The 19,343-nt window shown below is 38.4% G+C and overlaps 1 protein-coding gene across 2 annotated transcripts in view; it reads left to right on the top strand.

Annotated features, from left to right (window-relative positions):
- LOC118823115 (probable phospholipid-transporting ATPase IIA) overlaps positions 1–7,158 on the top strand; it is a 62,681-nt gene extending 55,523 nt beyond the window's left edge. For both annotated transcript variants that reach the window (XM_036592518.1, XM_036592519.1), the window contains exon 28: positions 4,710–7,158. In XM_036592518.1, coding sequence (XP_036448411.1) covers positions 4,710–4,846 — 137 coding nt within the window. In that variant the 3' untranslated portion in view covers positions 4,847–7,158. The remainder of the gene's footprint in view (positions 1–4,709) is intronic.
- Positions 7,159–19,343: the final 12,185 nt, after the last annotated feature.

Raw genomic sequence — 19,343 nt, 5'->3', positions numbered from 1 at the left:
TTCCTGTGTTCAGCAATATTCTTTCAAAAAGATGGTTGATTTTCGTTCATCTTACCATTTCTAATCTGTGAATAGATTTTGACTCTTCTTCCCTAATTACCGATCTACTGTTTTATCTAGAGATGCACTGATACCACTTTAGAACTTTAAATATATGCTGTCGAACCTAACTAACGTATAAGTCCTGTTATTTATACAATTACATTTTAAAATTTTTATTTTGGTAAAATCTGTTCTGTCAAAAATACTACATACTCGGCTTAATAAGATGGCATTTTCTTGTTGGATTATATATATTTGACACGAATAGCATTTACTTCTTGGCTTATATATATTAGATGCTTAAACCTGTATTTGTTTATTTACTCTATACATATTAGTATTTACAATTCTGTAATTACTAGTAAGAACCATGTTTAACAGCTTAAGTAAATGTAAAATATCTTTATTGTGCAAAATAGTTAAAAGCGAACTGAACAATATATAGATAAACCTGTGACGTACACATAAGCACACAGCAGCTTCTCTGGCTCTACAAAAATGGCGCTAAATGTTTTTTCACATTTAAGTGCCAGTATTGGTGCAGCACTAGTTTTAGCATTTTTAGCAAAACTGAAAATCCCGACTCAAACTCATCTTCTGTTACATAACCCAGCTGTTTTTCTGTCCTTCATTTTTTTTTTTATGCAAATTTCATTCCAACTGCATGCCAGGGCAGCGGTCAAGGCCTCACTGTTACTGCATATTGCAACATCCCCTTGCCGTTAAACCATTTTGACGTCACTGTTTTAAAGGTATCCAGGTGAAAGAATGCATTTGCATTCCTCCCTGCCATTCCTCTTCTCTCCAGCGAGCTGTTTATCAGTGGTGGCTTTCCTCATGCTTTACTGTTTTCCCATGTCAGCACTGCAGCTTGCCAAGCCCCTGTCCCCATGCCCCAAGCCCCTGCCTGTCAGCTCAGTTTGGAATGTGGCTTCACACACTGGGGTGGTGTCAGGGAGTGTGGAGGCAGAGCAGTATCCCACACTGCCCAGGCATGCCGTGGTCATAGCTGTGGACACTACACAGGGGAAATGCCACAGGCCTTTGCTCATTTCCTGTTAGATAGGCACTGTGGCCAAGGTCTGTGTGTTTGTCATAATACCTGCCTGTGTGTTTTATGACTGAAAGCTCTGTTGCCCAACTAAAAAAAAATCTTCTAAGATGAAGCTTGTTATAATTTTATTATTTTATGGAATAAGATACTAGTAAGAGCTAAATAACTCTAGTTAGGTTTATTGAATTGCATATCTAAGCAGTGCTTTGGCCAAAAATGTCATTTACAGTTCAAAGGACATTTGCTTGTATGGTTTCTGACACTGTATGAAATTCTGTTATTTTAAATGTTAAAAAAAGTTGTAACAGTCATTATCAATATATTATTGTACTTTTGTCCATTTTATTCATAATAGCATCATACAATGTCATTGACCATGTCAGACAGTCTGTTTGAGACTACTTGACAGCTGCACAGCCAAACATGTCTTCGCTGATTGACCACTGAGGAAAACTGTGTAAATTTGATTGTTGGCCAAACCATCAGTTTAATGCACATTTGTATATGCAGTGCCATTTATGCAGTGTTTTTCTTGCACATCTATTATGTGTAAGGCATTCAGGCTAACCAGTTTTCATACAGACCAGGGGTGTTTAATTAAAATTCAATAAGGTCCAGTTAAAGAATTTCCTCAAGCAAAGGTCTGGAACATCATAATGTCTAACTTGCATTATGATTCAGTGCCATGTACTGTATACTGAAGTAGCCTAGTAGTTACATCAATATTTTATGCAGTGAACAACTGAATGTCAAATCAAATAAAGTACAATTCAGTAATATTTCAGCAACATTTATTGTCAGTTTTCTCTTTTTAACTTTTCTTCTTAACTTCCCACTGACTCACTTTCTTCTCCGACTGCTGTTTCTCACCTCGTCCCTCCCGTGTGTACGTCACTCCCTCGAGTGTCAGTGCTCATTGTAATGCACAGATCTGATTGGCTGAGTAGCGTCACGTGTGGTATATACTGCATGCGATTGGTCTGTGAGTTTCCCGGGCCGCTAAAGCGGTACCGTAAAGGCTAGAAAAGTTATGCTGATTAAAACAGGACCACCCCTTTGAAATTAAATAATTCCCCATAGTTTATCAGTTATAGGTCCAGGTCCGCCTATTAGTGACCTCTGATATAGACATCACAAAAGTCAGAGACCACCTTTCATTCATTTAATTTCCAATCAAAACAGCCATTAAGTACAAATTATTCATTTTTAGCATCAGGGAAAAAGCGAAAACATATTCAACAGGAAATCCCACACAACAACAAATATATAAATTATAGTAGCCTGTCCACTCTTTACCTTTTTTTTAAACAAATATTTCATTATTTTCAAGAGACTTGCTTTCAGATTTTCAAAGAAATCTGCAGGCATATTTTTTCCACACCACCCAAGTTCAGTGATAGAAGCATCTCTGCTTCTCTCGATCCGAGTAATCCCAAACAAATTCAGTGATGTTGAGGTCTGGGCTTTGAGGTGGACAGTCTATTGTTCTAAGATTATCAGCAGCTTCTCTGTTTAATTTGCAACAGTTCTTTTTTGTCTTTTTTCTTTTCTCAGAAATGGCTTATTGACAGTGACACATCCTTTCAGACTCACAGCGTTGAGTTGTGCAAGTATGAGGAAGGATGGACTGTGGATTTTTTTCAGATCTGAAGCAAGAGTGGAGCTTGATTTTCTCCTCTCTCTCAAAGATGAAAGTCTTAAGTACTGATTATGATTTTGGTGGTCAACCAGGTCTTAATGCTTGTTAGGAGTCCCACATATTTTTTAAAACTTTTTAATAGTTTTTTTGGACTTCAGTTTGGATGATCTTCTCTATAATCTCCTCAGAAATATCTCCTGAAGAATGAATGGCCATTTTGAATGGAAATTAAATAACTAAACAAATATATAAAACAGCTTGCTGGGCACTGATCAAGCAATGTTTGTAATGACACTATAACAGTTTAGTTTTGTTGGGTTGAGTAAGAAGCTTAAGCTATGTCTGGACACTTGTAGCCAAGAACATGCTGTTAAATATGTGCGTAGATGGGTAGAGTAGATGATGGATCCATGATGGCGGCGGTGACTGTGTCCAGCCTGGGCATGTGTTCACACCACGGGAACAAGAGTGGCCATTGAGCAGTGTCTATGAGGCATTGGAGCTGGGTAACGCTCAGAATGCAGGCCAGCACCGGCTGTGTGTGGCACCTGACCACATTAAATAAAGACCGGTGGGTCACACAGGGAAGCTTGACTGCCTTTCAGTGTGACGCAAGTTTCCATCAGTCGCATAATGCAGATTTTTTACCTCATTAACCCAGAGTGTCATTTCAGGTCCAGTATATTTGGGTTTGTGTGCAAATGTTTTCATGAGATAGTGTTTGAATGTGTGTGATCGGGACCACTGTGCCTTCTGGACTGACTGTGGTCAAGGACCTCGGTGCCCATAAGCTATTTTAGACATGTTCGCTATGTCTGTGGGGAGTAAAAGTTTCAGAAAAAGAAAGTGGCTGCTTATTCAGCAGTAATTTAAGAGTTGCACACAAGAATAGGAGTGAAGTGTTCAGCGAGAGGGCTGTGTGGAAACCGTGGCCATGGGAAGACGTCTAGACACTGACTCCAGACACAAGGCAGACTGATGCACTTGTTTGGTAGCTTACGCAACATACGGGTGATGAGATTTTTTTTTACAAAGCATGTATTTTTACAACTGACTTTGACTTCCTTCGATTTCTTTGGGTCTAGGCAATACAGCCAAAAATATGTTTCCATATCATTTGGTATCAATAGTTATTGATTATTATTTTCTTTTCCCAGTGCTAAATTTTAAAAATGTTAATAGCATTTTGAACCTTGATGAAAACAAAAGGGTATTTAGGATAGGGGGTGTCACTGTCAAATATATAAAGAATCAGGTAATCAAATAATTATATATATATATATATGTTTCTATGCATATAAGAGAGTGTGTCTACCATTTTTGCATTCTCCATAAATTGAAAATAAAACTAAATAATAGATCAGCTACTTCACTATCCTGCTGTGCCAATTTGTGCTGTTACAAGTGAATGGCTAGACAATGTTTCCCTCCTGGTCTAGGAGGTACAAAGCGCATATGGCCACTTAGTGCACCAAAATAGCAACTGTTCAAAGTTCATTGCTACTAATATTACACTGACAAACAAAACAACATGATCATTTTAGCAAACATACCTCAAATGCAGAATATAATTACTATTATTGTTTTATTACACAGGCTAATTGTCTTTCTTTTTGCCGTTTTCAAGAACTCCTTTTCATGCTTGTTCTTTAGAAAAGGGTTTCTGAATCTCTGGCCTATACTGAGGGGGAGCCACTGGCTTTTAATGGGCCAGTGATGGCAATTTGTCATAAAAATCAGTGAAAAAATAATTGACTTAATAAAAAGAAAGGAATATAAAATGTTTTCAAATGGTAAACAGCATTAATTCAAGATCTGCAACAACATACGAAGCATCATTTTTTATTTTTTAATGTTTCACTTGTCCACTTGCGAGCAACTGGTATAAAAATGTGTCGGGTCACAAGTTTAAATACCCCTTTAGAGCACGCACCTCTGCTATAATTCACTTTTCTCCTCTTGTTCTGTCTGCAGATGTCTACTTCATCACCACACTCTCGTTCGTATGGAAGGTAACGGTCATTACTCTGGTCAGCTGCCTGCCTCTGTACATTCTGAAGTACCTGCGTCGTCGCTTCTCTCCTCCCAGCTACTCCAAGCTGACCTCCTAGAGCCACTTAGCCAGCCTGAGGCCTGCAAACACTATTCAAGACCATCCTGGACCACCACTCCCCCTAGGCCAGCTTCAGCACCTCCTGGACCCCTACCATCTTTCATGTCTAACCCCTTTAAGGCTCCTAAATGGCTGCTTTTGTGCATGAAAAGAAAAGTCAGCAGTGTGGCTTTAGGATCAGTGGCCCTGGTTGTTTGTACAATGTTGACATGTGGATGACTGTTCTTCATGCTCTCTATATATTTACTTGCAAAAGCAGGGTAGACTCTTCATTTCACCACGTGTGGGTGTAGCATTAAAGACAGGGAGAAACGAAAAGACCATTCTTTGTGCATCTAAAAGATAATGGATGATTTCATAAAGAATCTGGTAATTTGTGCCATTTGTAGTCACAGTGAAGCTATGTAGCAGAGCTGGACTCCTAGAGGGCCGTCTCAGCTGAGTCATGAGAGAGTTTTTTAAAGGCCGAATTGCTTGAATGAGTCACTTCTAGTGAGGAGAACTAAACACACTGGTTACTAGGGCTTCACAAATATCTGTCCATGAGCCACCAGAGAGCATGGAAGACACTGGAGAAACGTCTCAGAGAAATGTCCACCCCTTAGTTTACAGTACTTCTGTCCTTTTCAGTTCTGAACCCAAGTACACTGGTCATTTCAGTTCTGTTTTTTATTTGACAAGCAAGATAGGGAAAACAACAGAAGGGAAATGAGCAGATAAGTTTCTTGATTCATACTTTCATTTCTCAGTGCTGAGGAAAACGGATGCTTCAGCTTTCTGAACAACTTGAAAAGCTTTGATTGTTTGAAAGGTATTTCTATGGAAAGTATTGCTTATACTGTTAACCTAATGTGGTTCAAAAGGGCATACCAGTCGGGGTTCTAACCCGAAGGGTGCGTGGGTGTGCGTATGTACGCACGGCAGGCTTTGAATGTGCACTCATCACTAAACTTCCAGATCTTAGTATAGTTCAGTTACTTTTATTAGCATGCTGTGCAGCCTCAGACAGTGTTGTTTTGGTCAGTGCGTAAGGTTACTGAATAGCAGTGGGTCATGTCTAAAGAGCAGGGTGAGTTTAGTGCCACAAACAAAATGCTATTTTGGCTTACGGCTCCCTTTCTGAGTCCTCTTTCTGTGCCCACTCTTGTGGTGACTTCTGATGCTGATTCTCTCTTCATCTCTCTCTCTCTCGCGCACTGCATGACTGAGCAGGGTTCTGACATTTGGTCGGAGTTCTGACCACTTTTCCCCCCGACAAACACCTACTCCCACTCCCACTTCCAAAGTAATTATGCCTTTAAAGAGAACAGAAGACACTACTCACTTTAATGGAGGGCCAAATTGCTTTACTTGTCAACTACTTGTCAAAGCTTTCTTTAAATGAATTGATATTCAGCCTCTTGTGGCTCCATAGTATCAGGTTTGTAAATAATTCAAGTGATCTGAAGTGTGCACTTAACATTTCTTTACTGTGTTTCTGTGTGTGGGTTTATTCCGATGTAACAGTAGTGACAGTCTGCCATGTGTAGTTGAAGGAGTACTTTAACAGGGTGCCATATAGACTCCTTCTCTCTCTCTCTCTCTCTCTCTCTCTCTCTCTGTCAGTTTTCTCATTGTGTTTAACCGTGGACTTCATTTGTTATAGAGTGGATTTCACTTCTTCTCATAAGACCTTTTTACATGTATCAGGCACATAGCACCAGATCCGTCTTAAGTGCAATATAGTATAGTCGAGGAGTAAGAAGATTGGGATGGAAATGTAAACAGAATTAATCAGAATGGTATCACAATCACTTTTCCTTGAAAATTCCCAGTGAAATAAAAATAATAGACTGCATGATTAGAACCACAGAGGCTAATAGGCCTGGGTCTATTATAGTTATTAGTCACCAAATGAACAATGACTCAAAACAAACACAGTTTTGTAGGTGTAGGGCATTAGATAAGGTGCCCACAAAATCCATTATCAGCAATATCGCTCAGAATTTACTTGCACGAACTAGAATTTGTACTGATGACTTCTCAGATGTAGTAATGTGGACCTAGACTTTGATGGAATGCCATGTATTTCATGTGACCTCTTCAGTTGTTGCTGTTTGTTGTTTTTATAAATGGCGAGACTACTTTTTATTTGTCAAGGAGTTGTGACATGCTGAGTTGTAAATAACAAAAAAAAAATGCTTTTTATTTATTAACTTTTCTTATTTGTGTTTGAATTTGCACTCTAATAATTGCAGAACAAAAAGGGACAAAATGCCAATACATCTCAGTGGTGATATAAAAGAAATAAAGAAAGTTTTCATAACATGGCTTGATTTTGCACTGTGCTTCCATTTACCTGCGTTTGAGCAATTGATTATAATAATTGTTGTTCAATCACACATTGTTTCAGTTCAGAAAACATCAATTCAACTTTAAATGAGCAAGAAGAATTTGGCAGCATCTCGAATCTGTATAGTACTGTGTATATGTTGTATTTCACCAGGAGAGGGAGTCTAAGAAGCTGATGATCAGAATATCACTACATCACTGCCTGGCTGTTTGTTTTCACTGTATCAGTTAAATGTAAAATAAGGAGTAAATTTTGTTTAAAATGCTGTTACTAATCTTAAAAAATTTAACTTAAATGCTTCAGTGCTTTCCTTTTTATTTTATTTTTATTTCTTTTTTAAATTTCTTAATATGGAATAAATGAGCACAGTAGAACACATTTTCCTTTGGGCTTTTGGCCTGGAGCTAAATCCTAATCAAAACCATAGAATCTGTATCTCTGTCTCAGAATTAACAACCGTGTCCTATAATTATATCAGTTCTCTCACAGGAACTGGAAAAAGACTGACTCCATTATCACTTTGAAGGGTTTTTAGTCAGAAGTACAAAATACATGTAATGTTATAGTATGATTATTTTCAGCTGCTGTTACGTTTCATAACTTTGTTTTGTCTGTTCTCTATTTTAACAGAGAGCTATGTAATGCCTTATGGCATATTTGGTCATGTAAGGCCCAGCTGACATGGAAATTATGTCACTGATACTGATTTTAAGGCAGTCCTTACGGCCCCTGATAGTCCACATTTTTGCTTGATTTCAGTAGAAAGGAACAAAAATGTGTACCATTGTGGGGCCTAAGAACTGGATTGAGAACTACTGTTTTAAGGAACTAGACGTTCTGATAATGTCAGCTGATACTCTGATATCTTGTACAGTGAAAACTAAACAGACTACAATAATAAATAGCTTTATTGGCTGTTAAAGCTGTGGTGTTAGCTTTGAATGGTCCAGTATAATTGTTAGTTCTCAGTTGTCAAGTTTCTTGAATTAACAGCAGAAACTATTTATTTATTTATTTTAGCAGTTCTAAATACATAGGTTTAGGTTTGGATACATTTTACCTGTTTTTGTAGGTTTAGCCATGGTCTTCAAGACCCCAGTTTAGACATTTCTTTTACAGGTCAACTCTGTTAGCTCAGAGTTCCAACTTAGCAGGGCTTCCTTATGTTGGAGCTATATAAAACAAGTCATACAGTGACCCTAAAAATGTATTAAAGGGCAATTCCACCAGTTTTTCAAAATATCTGTATAATTCAATCATTACGATGTAAACAAAGTCATTCAGAGTGGCTTGAAGTTAACTATCTGATCTAGAGAAACGTACATAGGCAGAATTGTTCACAGTGGTGGTGATAGGAACCAGACGTCTAAAGCGTTTAATACCTCTAAAAGCTGCCTCAGAGGAAAGTTCTTACATGAAATGATTATGAATATGCTGCATGTTGCCTGAGACACTGTTTTATGTTCATTTTCAAATAAGGTTTTGGCCTTAATTTTTAAAAACCAATCATAATGAAGAGGTGTATGCAGGGTGTTGAGGCAAAATAGTCCCAGAAGAAAACGTATTTTTTCAGATTTACCTTTAACTTCAACATTACATACAAAAACTTACATACAAAAACTCTGAATAAGTTTGTTCACATCTCAACAACTGAATTATGCACACTAAAGATAAACCTAAAAAATATGTCATGTGGTAACAAGTAAATTTGTTTTATTCCTAAATAATTAACCTAAATAAATGCTTTGAATGAACGATTCTTTCAATCAGTGTGATTTTTTAGTTAAATGAGTTAAATTGCTTGTTACTACATGAAGTAATTTTTTTAGGTTGAGCTGACCAGACAGTTTTTGTAGTGCAGGAAAAAAACAGTGGAATTCCCCTTTAAGTTCATTGTGTTTGAAAATAAAAACACAATTTTACAACTGTAATTTTTTTCTTTGGCAAAATACTCTTTCAAAAGACAGCTGGCATGTTCCAGATATTGTCTGAGCAGTTTCTTTGCAGACCTCAGCAAGTCTGCTTCAAAAATGCCTCTGTACACTTCTGAGTTTATGATCCCATCAATGAACACAAGCTCACCCACACCATTTCAAGAAAAACAGCCCCAGACTTTTCCGTTTCCACCTCTGCTTGACAGTAGCCTTAGTGCAGTCTGGTTGGATTTCTTCTCCAGGCTTTCTCCACACAAAGAGTATAGCAACAGTTTGACTGGATTTAACAAAATCAAAAATACTTTGAAACGAAGCAAGGCAACATTAAGGTTAGATGGACAAACGCAATACTTTATATTAATTCAAACCTCAAACACTTCACGTTCTACTTTGTTTTTACACTGTATATGCATCAATACTATAAATCCATATAGCTGGTTAGTTTATTAGTCTCAACTCATTTATTAGTTCTAACTCATAGATCAGTTAGGCCGTCTTATGGTCCCTCCACTCTTCAAGCTGTTTGAGTATAAAGACAGTGCTGGCTCCCAGAAAGAATGTCTGAGAAATATTTTTTATAACGAAACACACATGCTCTTGTCGTTGCCCAGGTGGAATTGACTGCTGCCTTCAAAACATTTGACTGTCATCTTTTGTATACAATTTAATGAAATACTACAGGACCTAGACAGACAGATTCAGGCTTGTTCTGTTGCACTGCCTTCACTATCACATTCCAATCTTTTACTCTCCCAAACAAAGGATTTGGTTGATGACAGACAACTCAAAAGAGATATTTGCTGAGCATGCACTCACACCCTTGGAAAGAGCTATTTATAGGCCGGTTAGGCCAGAGCGCTTTGATTCACCTTGATGCCGCCTACTCCTGTTAAGGAAAGCCTGCTTAAGTATAATACTGTGTATTTTACTCACCGTTTGTAATCTGTAACAACACTCCCTGCTGCTCCAGCTTGGCCCTCTTAATAGTGAGTGGTAGAGAAGCCCTTTGCTTCATTGACTAATATAAATAATAAATATAAATAATAATATAAATATAATATAAATATAATAATATAAATATAAGTAATAAAGCTAAGACACAGCCCTGATAACGAGGATAAAATGAACACCATCATAATATTGATGTTATTCATACAGTACTGTGGAAAAGTGACCACCTCCACCACCTTATTTAATTTCTAGTGAAAAAGGCGATTAATACATGTTATTCCTTTTCAGCACCAGGAAAAAAACAGAAAACATATATTTAACAAAAAAAATATATATATACACACTCTTTACCTTTATTACGGGTTCTATTCTTTTCAGCAGACATGCTTTCAGTTTTTTAAAGAAATTTGCAGGAATATTTTTCTACACCTCCAACGTTCAGTCTGAGAAGTTGGTTGCATTTTCTACTTCTCAAGATCCAAATAATCCCAAAAACATTCCATAATTTTGGGGTCTGGACTCTGAGGTGGTCAGTCCATTGTTCTTTTTTATGTCTATTTTCTTTCTCAGTAATGACTTCTTGAGAGTGACACATCCTTTCAGACCCATAACATTGAGTTATGATGAAAGAATGATGAAAAAGAGGAAAGCTTTAAGTACTGTTTATCTAATGGTGACAGTTTTGATGGTCTACCAGGACTTGTTAGGAGTCCTTTTATCTCTATCTCTCTTTTTTTTTAACTTTTGTACTTTGACTTTACCCTTCTTTCTACAAGTGTGGTATGTTATAAATAAATAGCTTGTACTTTGTCCTTTTGGCAAAATTAAATGGTGATCTCAAAATGCAAAATTATAAAAAGATGGAGTATCGTTCACCAGCAAACTCAGCTACTCCATGGCAAAGTAGCATCAAGGGATTCCCATGATTGTCAACTGGTAGTTGAATAAGGTACTTTCTTTTAGTTAGTTTTATGCTAGTTTGACTTGTAGTCCATGTAGATACTGAATGACAGGCCTGGGGTTTTAGGAGGTTAGTTTTTGCATGTTTTTCCTAGTATTATCGGAATGCTGCTTCAATCTTCTGCCCATCCACTCAGAGTGAGTAAGCAGTTTATTGATAATCCACTATGGTTTGTATCTTGTGTGAGTTTATAATAAGCGAATATGTTTATCATCTCGTGTGGTCATTAAAACCATTTCATTTAAGCTTTGTAATTAGTAACAACTTGTTTGCGCCATTGACCAATCACCACAAAAAAACAATGTTATTGTTCTAATAGTGACAAATCTGTTTTCCACACATAATAAGCCCTTTTTTCATAGTGTTGGTATCGATTTGTGGTGATTTTTTTTGTTGTGGGTTTAATGAGTCTTATCAGGTTCCTATTCAGCTGTTTTCCTTTCAAGTCTATAGTATGGGTGTGACAGAAAGAATCACTGAGGAGTGACAGCAATGGGTGTCTATCTCTCCATCTCACCGTTGCGGTGTTTCACCACTCCTTTAAACTACCTTGGAAACAAATCCAGAAACAGACAGTTGTTGTGCATTAATCTCTGTGTGGGTGATGGAGGCAGGTTCCTCTTTCGCCGTTTACACTGGAAACTGGTTGGGATACTGTATAGATTCCTTTTGTGTGAGGAGATATTAACTTCAGCGGCTTTGAAATACTGTTCCAATTGCTGCAGAAAAATATCAGCTATTTCATTTTTTCCCAGTGATGTGAAGCATTAAAATTCTTTACACAACCATTTGAGGATCAATATTACTAATCTTGCACAGCAGTGTCATTTCTTCCCAAGTATGCACTTTCCATATCGCTGGAAAGTATTATTAGTGTCTTGACGTTGCTCACTTTCAGTGGAAAACAACATTTATTCAGTTTGGGATTCTAAAGCTGCGGTACAACCAAAACTCTACACATTACATAGTGTTAAAATTACTTGACGACTCTGCATAAACAAAGCCAGTCGTCTTAGTTGCTTAGTCATCTTAGACCAAGACAGAGTTACGGCAAATGATGGAACTGATTAAAAGTTCACTTTTCCCTTTCCATTTTTTTTTTCTGAAACACGCCGAAAATTTTCCATGACACATGATATAACGTATCAGAGTTCCACTGCTTGGCTGAGCCTAGTCAAACACACATGTTGCGATTGGAAAACTGAAGCAGGGTAATGCTCTAAACCCAGACAACGCTAGCTCAGAGAGCTGCTTAGTGCTGGTGGAAACTGTGGCATGAACTTGGAAAAACTGGGTTCTTCGAGCAAAAACGGAAGTGCAAACTCGGCCGTCTGGAAGAGAGCATTTTCCCCTCGCTCCGACTTGAGCCGTATTCATTTACTCATTCATAATTTCAGTTGCATAAGAATGTTGTAACAGGGCAGGAATGTACATCTGGTAGACGACATTCTCACTGAGACACCCCGCCCCCACCACCTTCTCCAAACGTGTTCTGAAATTTGTGGTCACACTCTTCAAGCCCCCTCCCACCATCTCTCTCTCAACCACTGTTGAAGTCAAATTCAGAACAGACTCTTAATTACATTTCTGATGTTCAGAGTTTCCTATACATCACCCTGGGGCTCACATCACTAATGCCACCGTCGGCTCATTCACGGCCTACAATGTAAAGGGAGACCTACAGAGTTCGCTTACAGGTACATTCTTAAAGAAGAGGCTTCTTTGGTAAAGGAAATGCTTATACAGAACCTCAACAACTTAAAGAACTATTTGAATGCTTAAATTAAACTGTTCTACATTGGTCAGGACCCCCACAAGACCACCACAGAGCAGGTATTATTTGGGTGGTGGATCATTCTCAGCATTGCCGCTACACTGATGTGGTGATGATGGTGTGTTAGTGTGTGTTGCACTGGTCTGAGTGGATCAGACACAGCAGTGCTGCTGGAGTTTTTAAACAACTCAGTGTCACTGCTGGACTGAGAATAGTCCACCTCAAAAATATCCAGCCAACAGCGTCCTGTGGGCAGCGTCCTGTGACCACTGATGAAGGACTAGAGGATGACCAACACAAACTGTGCAGCAGCAGATGAGCTATCGTCTCTGACTTTACATCTGCAATGTGGACCAACAAGGTAGGTGTGTCTAAAGGAGTGGACAATAAGTGGACACAGTGTTTGTGTCTGATCCACTCGTACCAGCGCAACACACACTAACACACCATCACCACGTCAGTGCCACTGCTGTGCTGAAAATGATCCTCCACCCAAATAATACTTGCTCTGTGGTGGTCCTGTGAAGGTCCTGACCATTAAAGAACAGGGTAAAAGGGGGCTGCAGAGGAACAGATGGACTACAGTCTGTAATAGTAGAGTTACAAAATGAACATCTATGGTAAGTGGAGCTGATAAAGTAGACAATGTAGAACCAAGGAGGTGGTTTTAATGTTATGGCTGATCTGTGTATGATAATATCATAATAATGTGATATTAGTCAATTAGAACCAATTAGATCAAAATTACGAAAACATGGTTAGACCCTAAAATTTCTATGGAGATTCTGTATATAGTTCTTTAAAAAGGTTTTATGTAGCACCAAACAGGGTGCTGCTATTAATAACAGTCACAGAACTCTTTCTGTTTTGATACTATGAACCATACAGACCATTTTGCTAAGTGTATATAGTAATTGAATGAAGAGTATGTGAAAGTTTGCCCTGTTTCATCTGTGAACTCTTCATATACAGGTAGGTCAGTGTGGGAGGCATGCAGAACATATCGCTTCATTCATTTGAATGCAACTCAGTGTCTCATGTCACAGAATTTTCCAGCATAAACTTTTTTTTTATCGGAGTTGAGCCAAGGAGGCCTGCTCTATGCACTATGTCTCGAGCTCTGTGTCGTTTATCTTGGCTCCTGATGCTGTCCTAGAATTCTGCTGCTTCCTCCACAGGGCACTGAGAGAAGCTGTTAATGTGCTACATTAAGTTTTCTTGAAACATTTATTGCAAAGGTTTACCAGAAAGCCTTTAGTTCCTGTGCCCTGGTATTATATGTCTCATTAAGGCTGTGATTATATGTGATTCAAAGGCCATGTAGAGCTGAGACCAGTTTGGCCTTTTATCAGCCTCTCCAAAACCAGCTATTATCTTTCATTGTTAGGCTGTATATACAGCTGAGCTTGTTTCGGGGTATGTGTATTTTGAAGAGATTACTAAGAACGCACCAAGTTTCTGATCTGCTGGAAACTTTGAATAGAAGATAAAGGAGCAGTATTGTTATTCACTGAAATGTAATGAAAGTCCAGTCGTAAACTGTTGTGAGTTTGCAGAAAAATATTACAATGATATGAGCACTCAGGAGCTTAGATTTGACTCATGTAGCCTCATTACACCATTCACAACTACTTTAAGCTAAAGTCTCAGACATGCGGGCTCAGTCCCAAGCCTAGAGGATTTAACATTGCTTTTATTTTTTGAGGCAAGGGTCTTCTCTCTAAACAACCAGTGTCTGACTGACTGCACTTGCCAAAAAACTAAAGGACCAGTGTGAGGACATTAACTAAATATTTAGATAAATTAGTTATAACTCTTATTTTGAAAACTTTATATCTTATTTTGAAAGCTGTAAAATCTAAATCCTACTAACAAACAGCAAAATCTGTGTTAAATTAACTTGCGCAATACTCATTATTAAGAATGGTGTATAGTTGGACTTAAAGGAACACTGAAGGCTTTTAACCAACACTGGGGATTTTGCTGTGAATTAACTGGCAAATATATATTATTAGTTATAATAATGCACTTTTGAAAAAATCGAAGGTCCAAGTAGATTTTAAGTGTAACAGTGTGTAATCAGTAAGTTTCAAGAAAACACAAAACTTCATTTACATGTGAAATATAGGCTAAATACTCAATCTAAATACATATAACCTTAATCCTAAATATAGATAGATCACATATGAAATATCCTAAAGAATGTAACATATATTGTAGCAAAATCAAGAGTCAGCAGAACTGGCTCCCATAAATAAAGTGAGTAAATTCAGCCAGGTAAACTTCAGTAAGTCATTTGTGCAGCTCATTATTGTCTTTTACAGTGCTGACTTGGCCCCTCAAAGGCCCAGGGCCCAGAGCAGACGTGGAAGCACTGTCATGTTTAAGATCATATCGTCAGAGGGGAGTAGAGCTGCCAAAACAGTAAAAGTGCTCGATGACTCAAGAAGACATAAAATTAGTTACCAAAAACAACATGAGTAGGAGTGAAAAAGCACCAAGTCACAAAACTCAAGTATCGAGTTCCCTGTAGAACATCAGCAGTAAATCCAGCATCTACCAATATAGGAACTAAAGTTTGTTAGGCACTACTCTTATTTTTTGGGATCCCTTTGGTCTAGATGAACACTGAAAAATGTATAAAACTATTTGACTAACATTAATAATAGTTCTTATTCCCATACTGATATATGGCCATATATGCTCAGACATATATTTAAAAATATACAGACATGTATGTTATGTACATATGTATAAGTATCAAATCTTGGACAAATATGCATAATATATGGACATACATATATGTCTGATAGGTGGGTAAACACATACATGCATAATATATAGATCAGATATATACTGTTTGTCTGATATGTATCTGATACATGGATCATACACATATGTCTGATACAAACACTGAAATACTTTTTTTAACCCCTGAAATGGTCAGGGCTCACCGGCGGGCCCAAAGTTTTATTACACACTTCTATAACTGAAGAATAGCTCAATCAGTTTGTATTGAAGTCCCTGTAGTTACTGAATAATAAGCCTTAGTATGTAATAAGCCTGGGATTTTAAGGGGTTAAAGCCAAAAATCAAAATAAAATATACCAGAAACATAAATGCAATAAAGAAAAACCCTAATACTATGCAACATGTAGCTAGCATATCCATCCATCCATCTTAAAATCCCAGATTTATTACGTACTAAGGCTTATAAGTCAGTAACTACAGAGACTTCAGTGTAAACTGGCTGAGCAATTCTTAGTTCGTAGAAGTGTATAATAAAACTTTGGGCCTACTAGTGGGCCCTGGCCATTTAAGAGGTTAATGCTTTCTATTATATATTGTTCAATATATGTTGATACATGACTAAAATATATGCCCATATTTTAAAAATAGCCAATTTCAAATATGTTGGTATATGTGTCACGTATGTGTCCATATGTGGTTAACATAAGTGACATATAAGGGAAATCCATATATGCTATTAAATGTCATTTATTTAAAATTCATATATATCATATATAGTTTTCCCTACATTATATCTACTCTGTCAGAATTAGAACCGTCGGATTGTAACTACAGGCCATGCTGTCTGAACATTACAGGTCCTTTTCCAGATGTCGCATTGCCCCCTTCAAAGTGTAAAAAATTCCATTAGGAAACGGCTGCCACGAATGGAAAGTTTGAAATCAATGAAATTGGGCTCCGTCTTCGACGCGTTAGCAGTGTTTCTAACAGCACTTTCCCTCTTTTCTTTTACAGACTAAACCACAGCATTTCTCCTCTTTTCTCTGTCTCAATCACGGCGCTTCTCCTGTTTTCTCTAACAGATTCAGTCACACGTAGTTTTAAACGTTTCCAAATTTTCCCTCCCAGACTCAGTCATATTTCTCCTCTTTTCCCTCACAGTTTTCTCTCAGACTTTTCCACTGTTTTTTTTTTCTCTATCATGAAACCCCCTGCACCCCCTGGATTCACCCACATCGCGTTCTTTAATGTATACCTATTCAAACACGGCTCCTGTTTTCATTTTTCTCCCCCTCCTCCTCCTCTCTGACTGATTTTTCTTCTCTGGGACCCACAATGAAGCTCTTGTGTCTGAGAGGAGAGCCGCAGAGAACGGGCTTTTTTGGCGCGCGCGCCGCTGCTCGAGACGTCATGGATTCCTGCGCGCGGGCTCCGCAGGAAAAGCCCCGAGTCTCCGACATGGAGCCGCTCCAGGTTTCCATGGCGAAGCGCACAAACAGGAGGAAACACTGAGGGAATCCCGTTATTTTACAGCATTGGACCATTATAAACAGGCAGAGCGGGGAAGGAAGCCGCTCTCGAGTCTCCACTCAGCCTCCGAGCAGGGCATAGCAGTTTTACCTCAGAGTCACTCTTATTTTTAAACACTTTTCAGGAGTAACTGGTGTTCTTCTCTGTTTTGCTCCATTCTTTCGGAAAACTCGGCTTTTACTTTCCTCACCGTTCAGATTTTCGCTCCCTGCTATGAACTGTAGGACCGACTTATTTTTGTAATCGTTTACTTTTTTTTTTATTTTACTTTTCCAAATGTTTAGAGATACTTGGAGGTTGGCACAGTACCACAGCATGAGGTCGATGGATCAAGGTATGGATGGCGCGTGCTGAAGTGTTGTGATTAAACTGGTAATCAACGTATTTGATTTTTTTTACAGATTTTCTTAACATTTTTGCCTGAATTAAATGTGTAAAATCAGTATGTGATGCCTTGTAGTTTGTTCTGTCGCTGTGCGAATATGACAGGAATTCTATAAACTGACTTTTGTTTACATATTAACAGCTTAAACGCTTGTGAATGCAAACCGTTGACAGGCAAATGTTCATATGATGCGTTAAAGGTCCTGTCCGGCTGTGTGACTTACCCTCAACGCCTTTTAGATGACTGACACACTTCAGTCTTGCTCTTTAAGGATGTGGCCACTTTGTATGAGTTGAATTAAGTACTACAGAGCGCTGTCAGCTGCCTGCAGCTCTCTGGTGAGAGCGGCCAGCAGGTAGCTTTACAGCTATGCGGGGTAACGAGCTAGTTAGGGGTTTTGCTCAGTATCTCACCCTCAGCTGAAGCTCCGTGTGGTCGGGATTTCAGAGGGAGGATCCGCCAGGGAAGCCCTCGCTTTTATAGGCCGGTGAACGCCCACGCGTGAGGGAGCCTGTTAAAAAGTCGGCGGAAAAACAGAGCGTTTCTCTCTGAAGAATCACTCTCAGACTTGAGCGACTGCGCCGAGCAAATGAGGCTTATTTCTGGACTAAGAACAAACCTGCTGACAGCCGTCCGTCTAAAGAGACATGCTGCGGATCCAGGTGCGCTTAATCTGAGGGGGGTGGGGACTCAAGCAGTACTGTGATATACAGAGCTTATGTGACGCTCGACTAAACACTTTTAAAAAATATGATTCTTCCAAGTTCTTTAGCAAAGGCATTGGTTCTCTTTAGAACCACGAGTTCTATATAGAACCACCCCATGCTTAAATGGGTCTTTTCTTTTGCTGATAGAGAATGTATATGGTTCTGTATAGAACCTTTTTGAACATGGTTCTATATAGCAGTTCTGCTATTGTTACGAGGTCAAGCTTGTAACAATAGCAGAAACCTTTTTGGTGCTATGTAGACTCTTTAAAAAGGTTCTTCAAGGGTTCTATGTTGAAGCATGAACATTCAAAGAACCATATGCATGGGTTCTTTGCATGGTGAAATTGTTCTTGATGTTCTTGATTAATATGGTTCTATATAGGATCTTTTGAAAATGGTTCAGTAAAGCACCAAAAAGGCTTCTGCTATTGGTACAATGTCAGGCTTGTAACAATAGTAGAACCCTTTTTGGTGCTATGTATACCCTTAAAACAGATGGTTTTTTCAAGGGTTCTATGTAGAAGCATGGCTCTTTGCATGGTGAAATTGTTCCACAGATTAATGTGGTTCTTTATAGAACCTTTTGAAGACGGTTCTATACAGCACCAAAAGGGGAGCTGCTATTGTTACAATGTCAAATTTGTAACAATAGAAGAACTCTTTTTGGTGATATATAGAACTTTATCCTTGAACAACCATCTTTTTAAGAGTACAGAGCCATTTCCAAAAAGGTTCTATATGGAAAAATATACAACACATTCTCCATCAATCTAAAGAACCATTTCACCATGCAAAGAACCATTTAAGCATGAAATGCATAGAACCATTGCCTGCTATAAAGAACCCTTGAAGAACCAACTTTTTTGAGTGTGCATGCTTGTTAGTTTGTTTGTTCTAAAGGAATAGTATATCCATTAGAAGGAGACAGGAGAATATAGGGTTCTCCTGTTTTTATATGCTTCCATTGTAAAACGTCCAGCTGCTCCGAGGTGTCAGTGTTATTAGAGTCTGAGGTCAAATTATTCTCTACGAGGTGCAGCAGAGCAACGTCAGCAGCTGCTGATCTGGTGGTTTAAGTACTGTGGCTGTATAGTTGAATGCTGTCGATGTGGCTGTTGCTCACAGCAGGTTAAACGCGGTTCAGAATGATTCATAACGTCTCGGGGA

This window comes from Colossoma macropomum, unplaced genomic scaffold (assembly GCF_904425465.1).
Source record: "Colossoma macropomum unplaced genomic scaffold, Colossoma_macropomum, whole genome shotgun sequence".
Taxonomy (NCBI): domain Eukaryota; kingdom Metazoa; phylum Chordata; class Actinopteri; order Characiformes; family Serrasalmidae; genus Colossoma; species Colossoma macropomum.
Note: the sequence above shows the minus strand (reverse complement) of the source record. Positions and strands in the feature narration are given on the sequence as shown.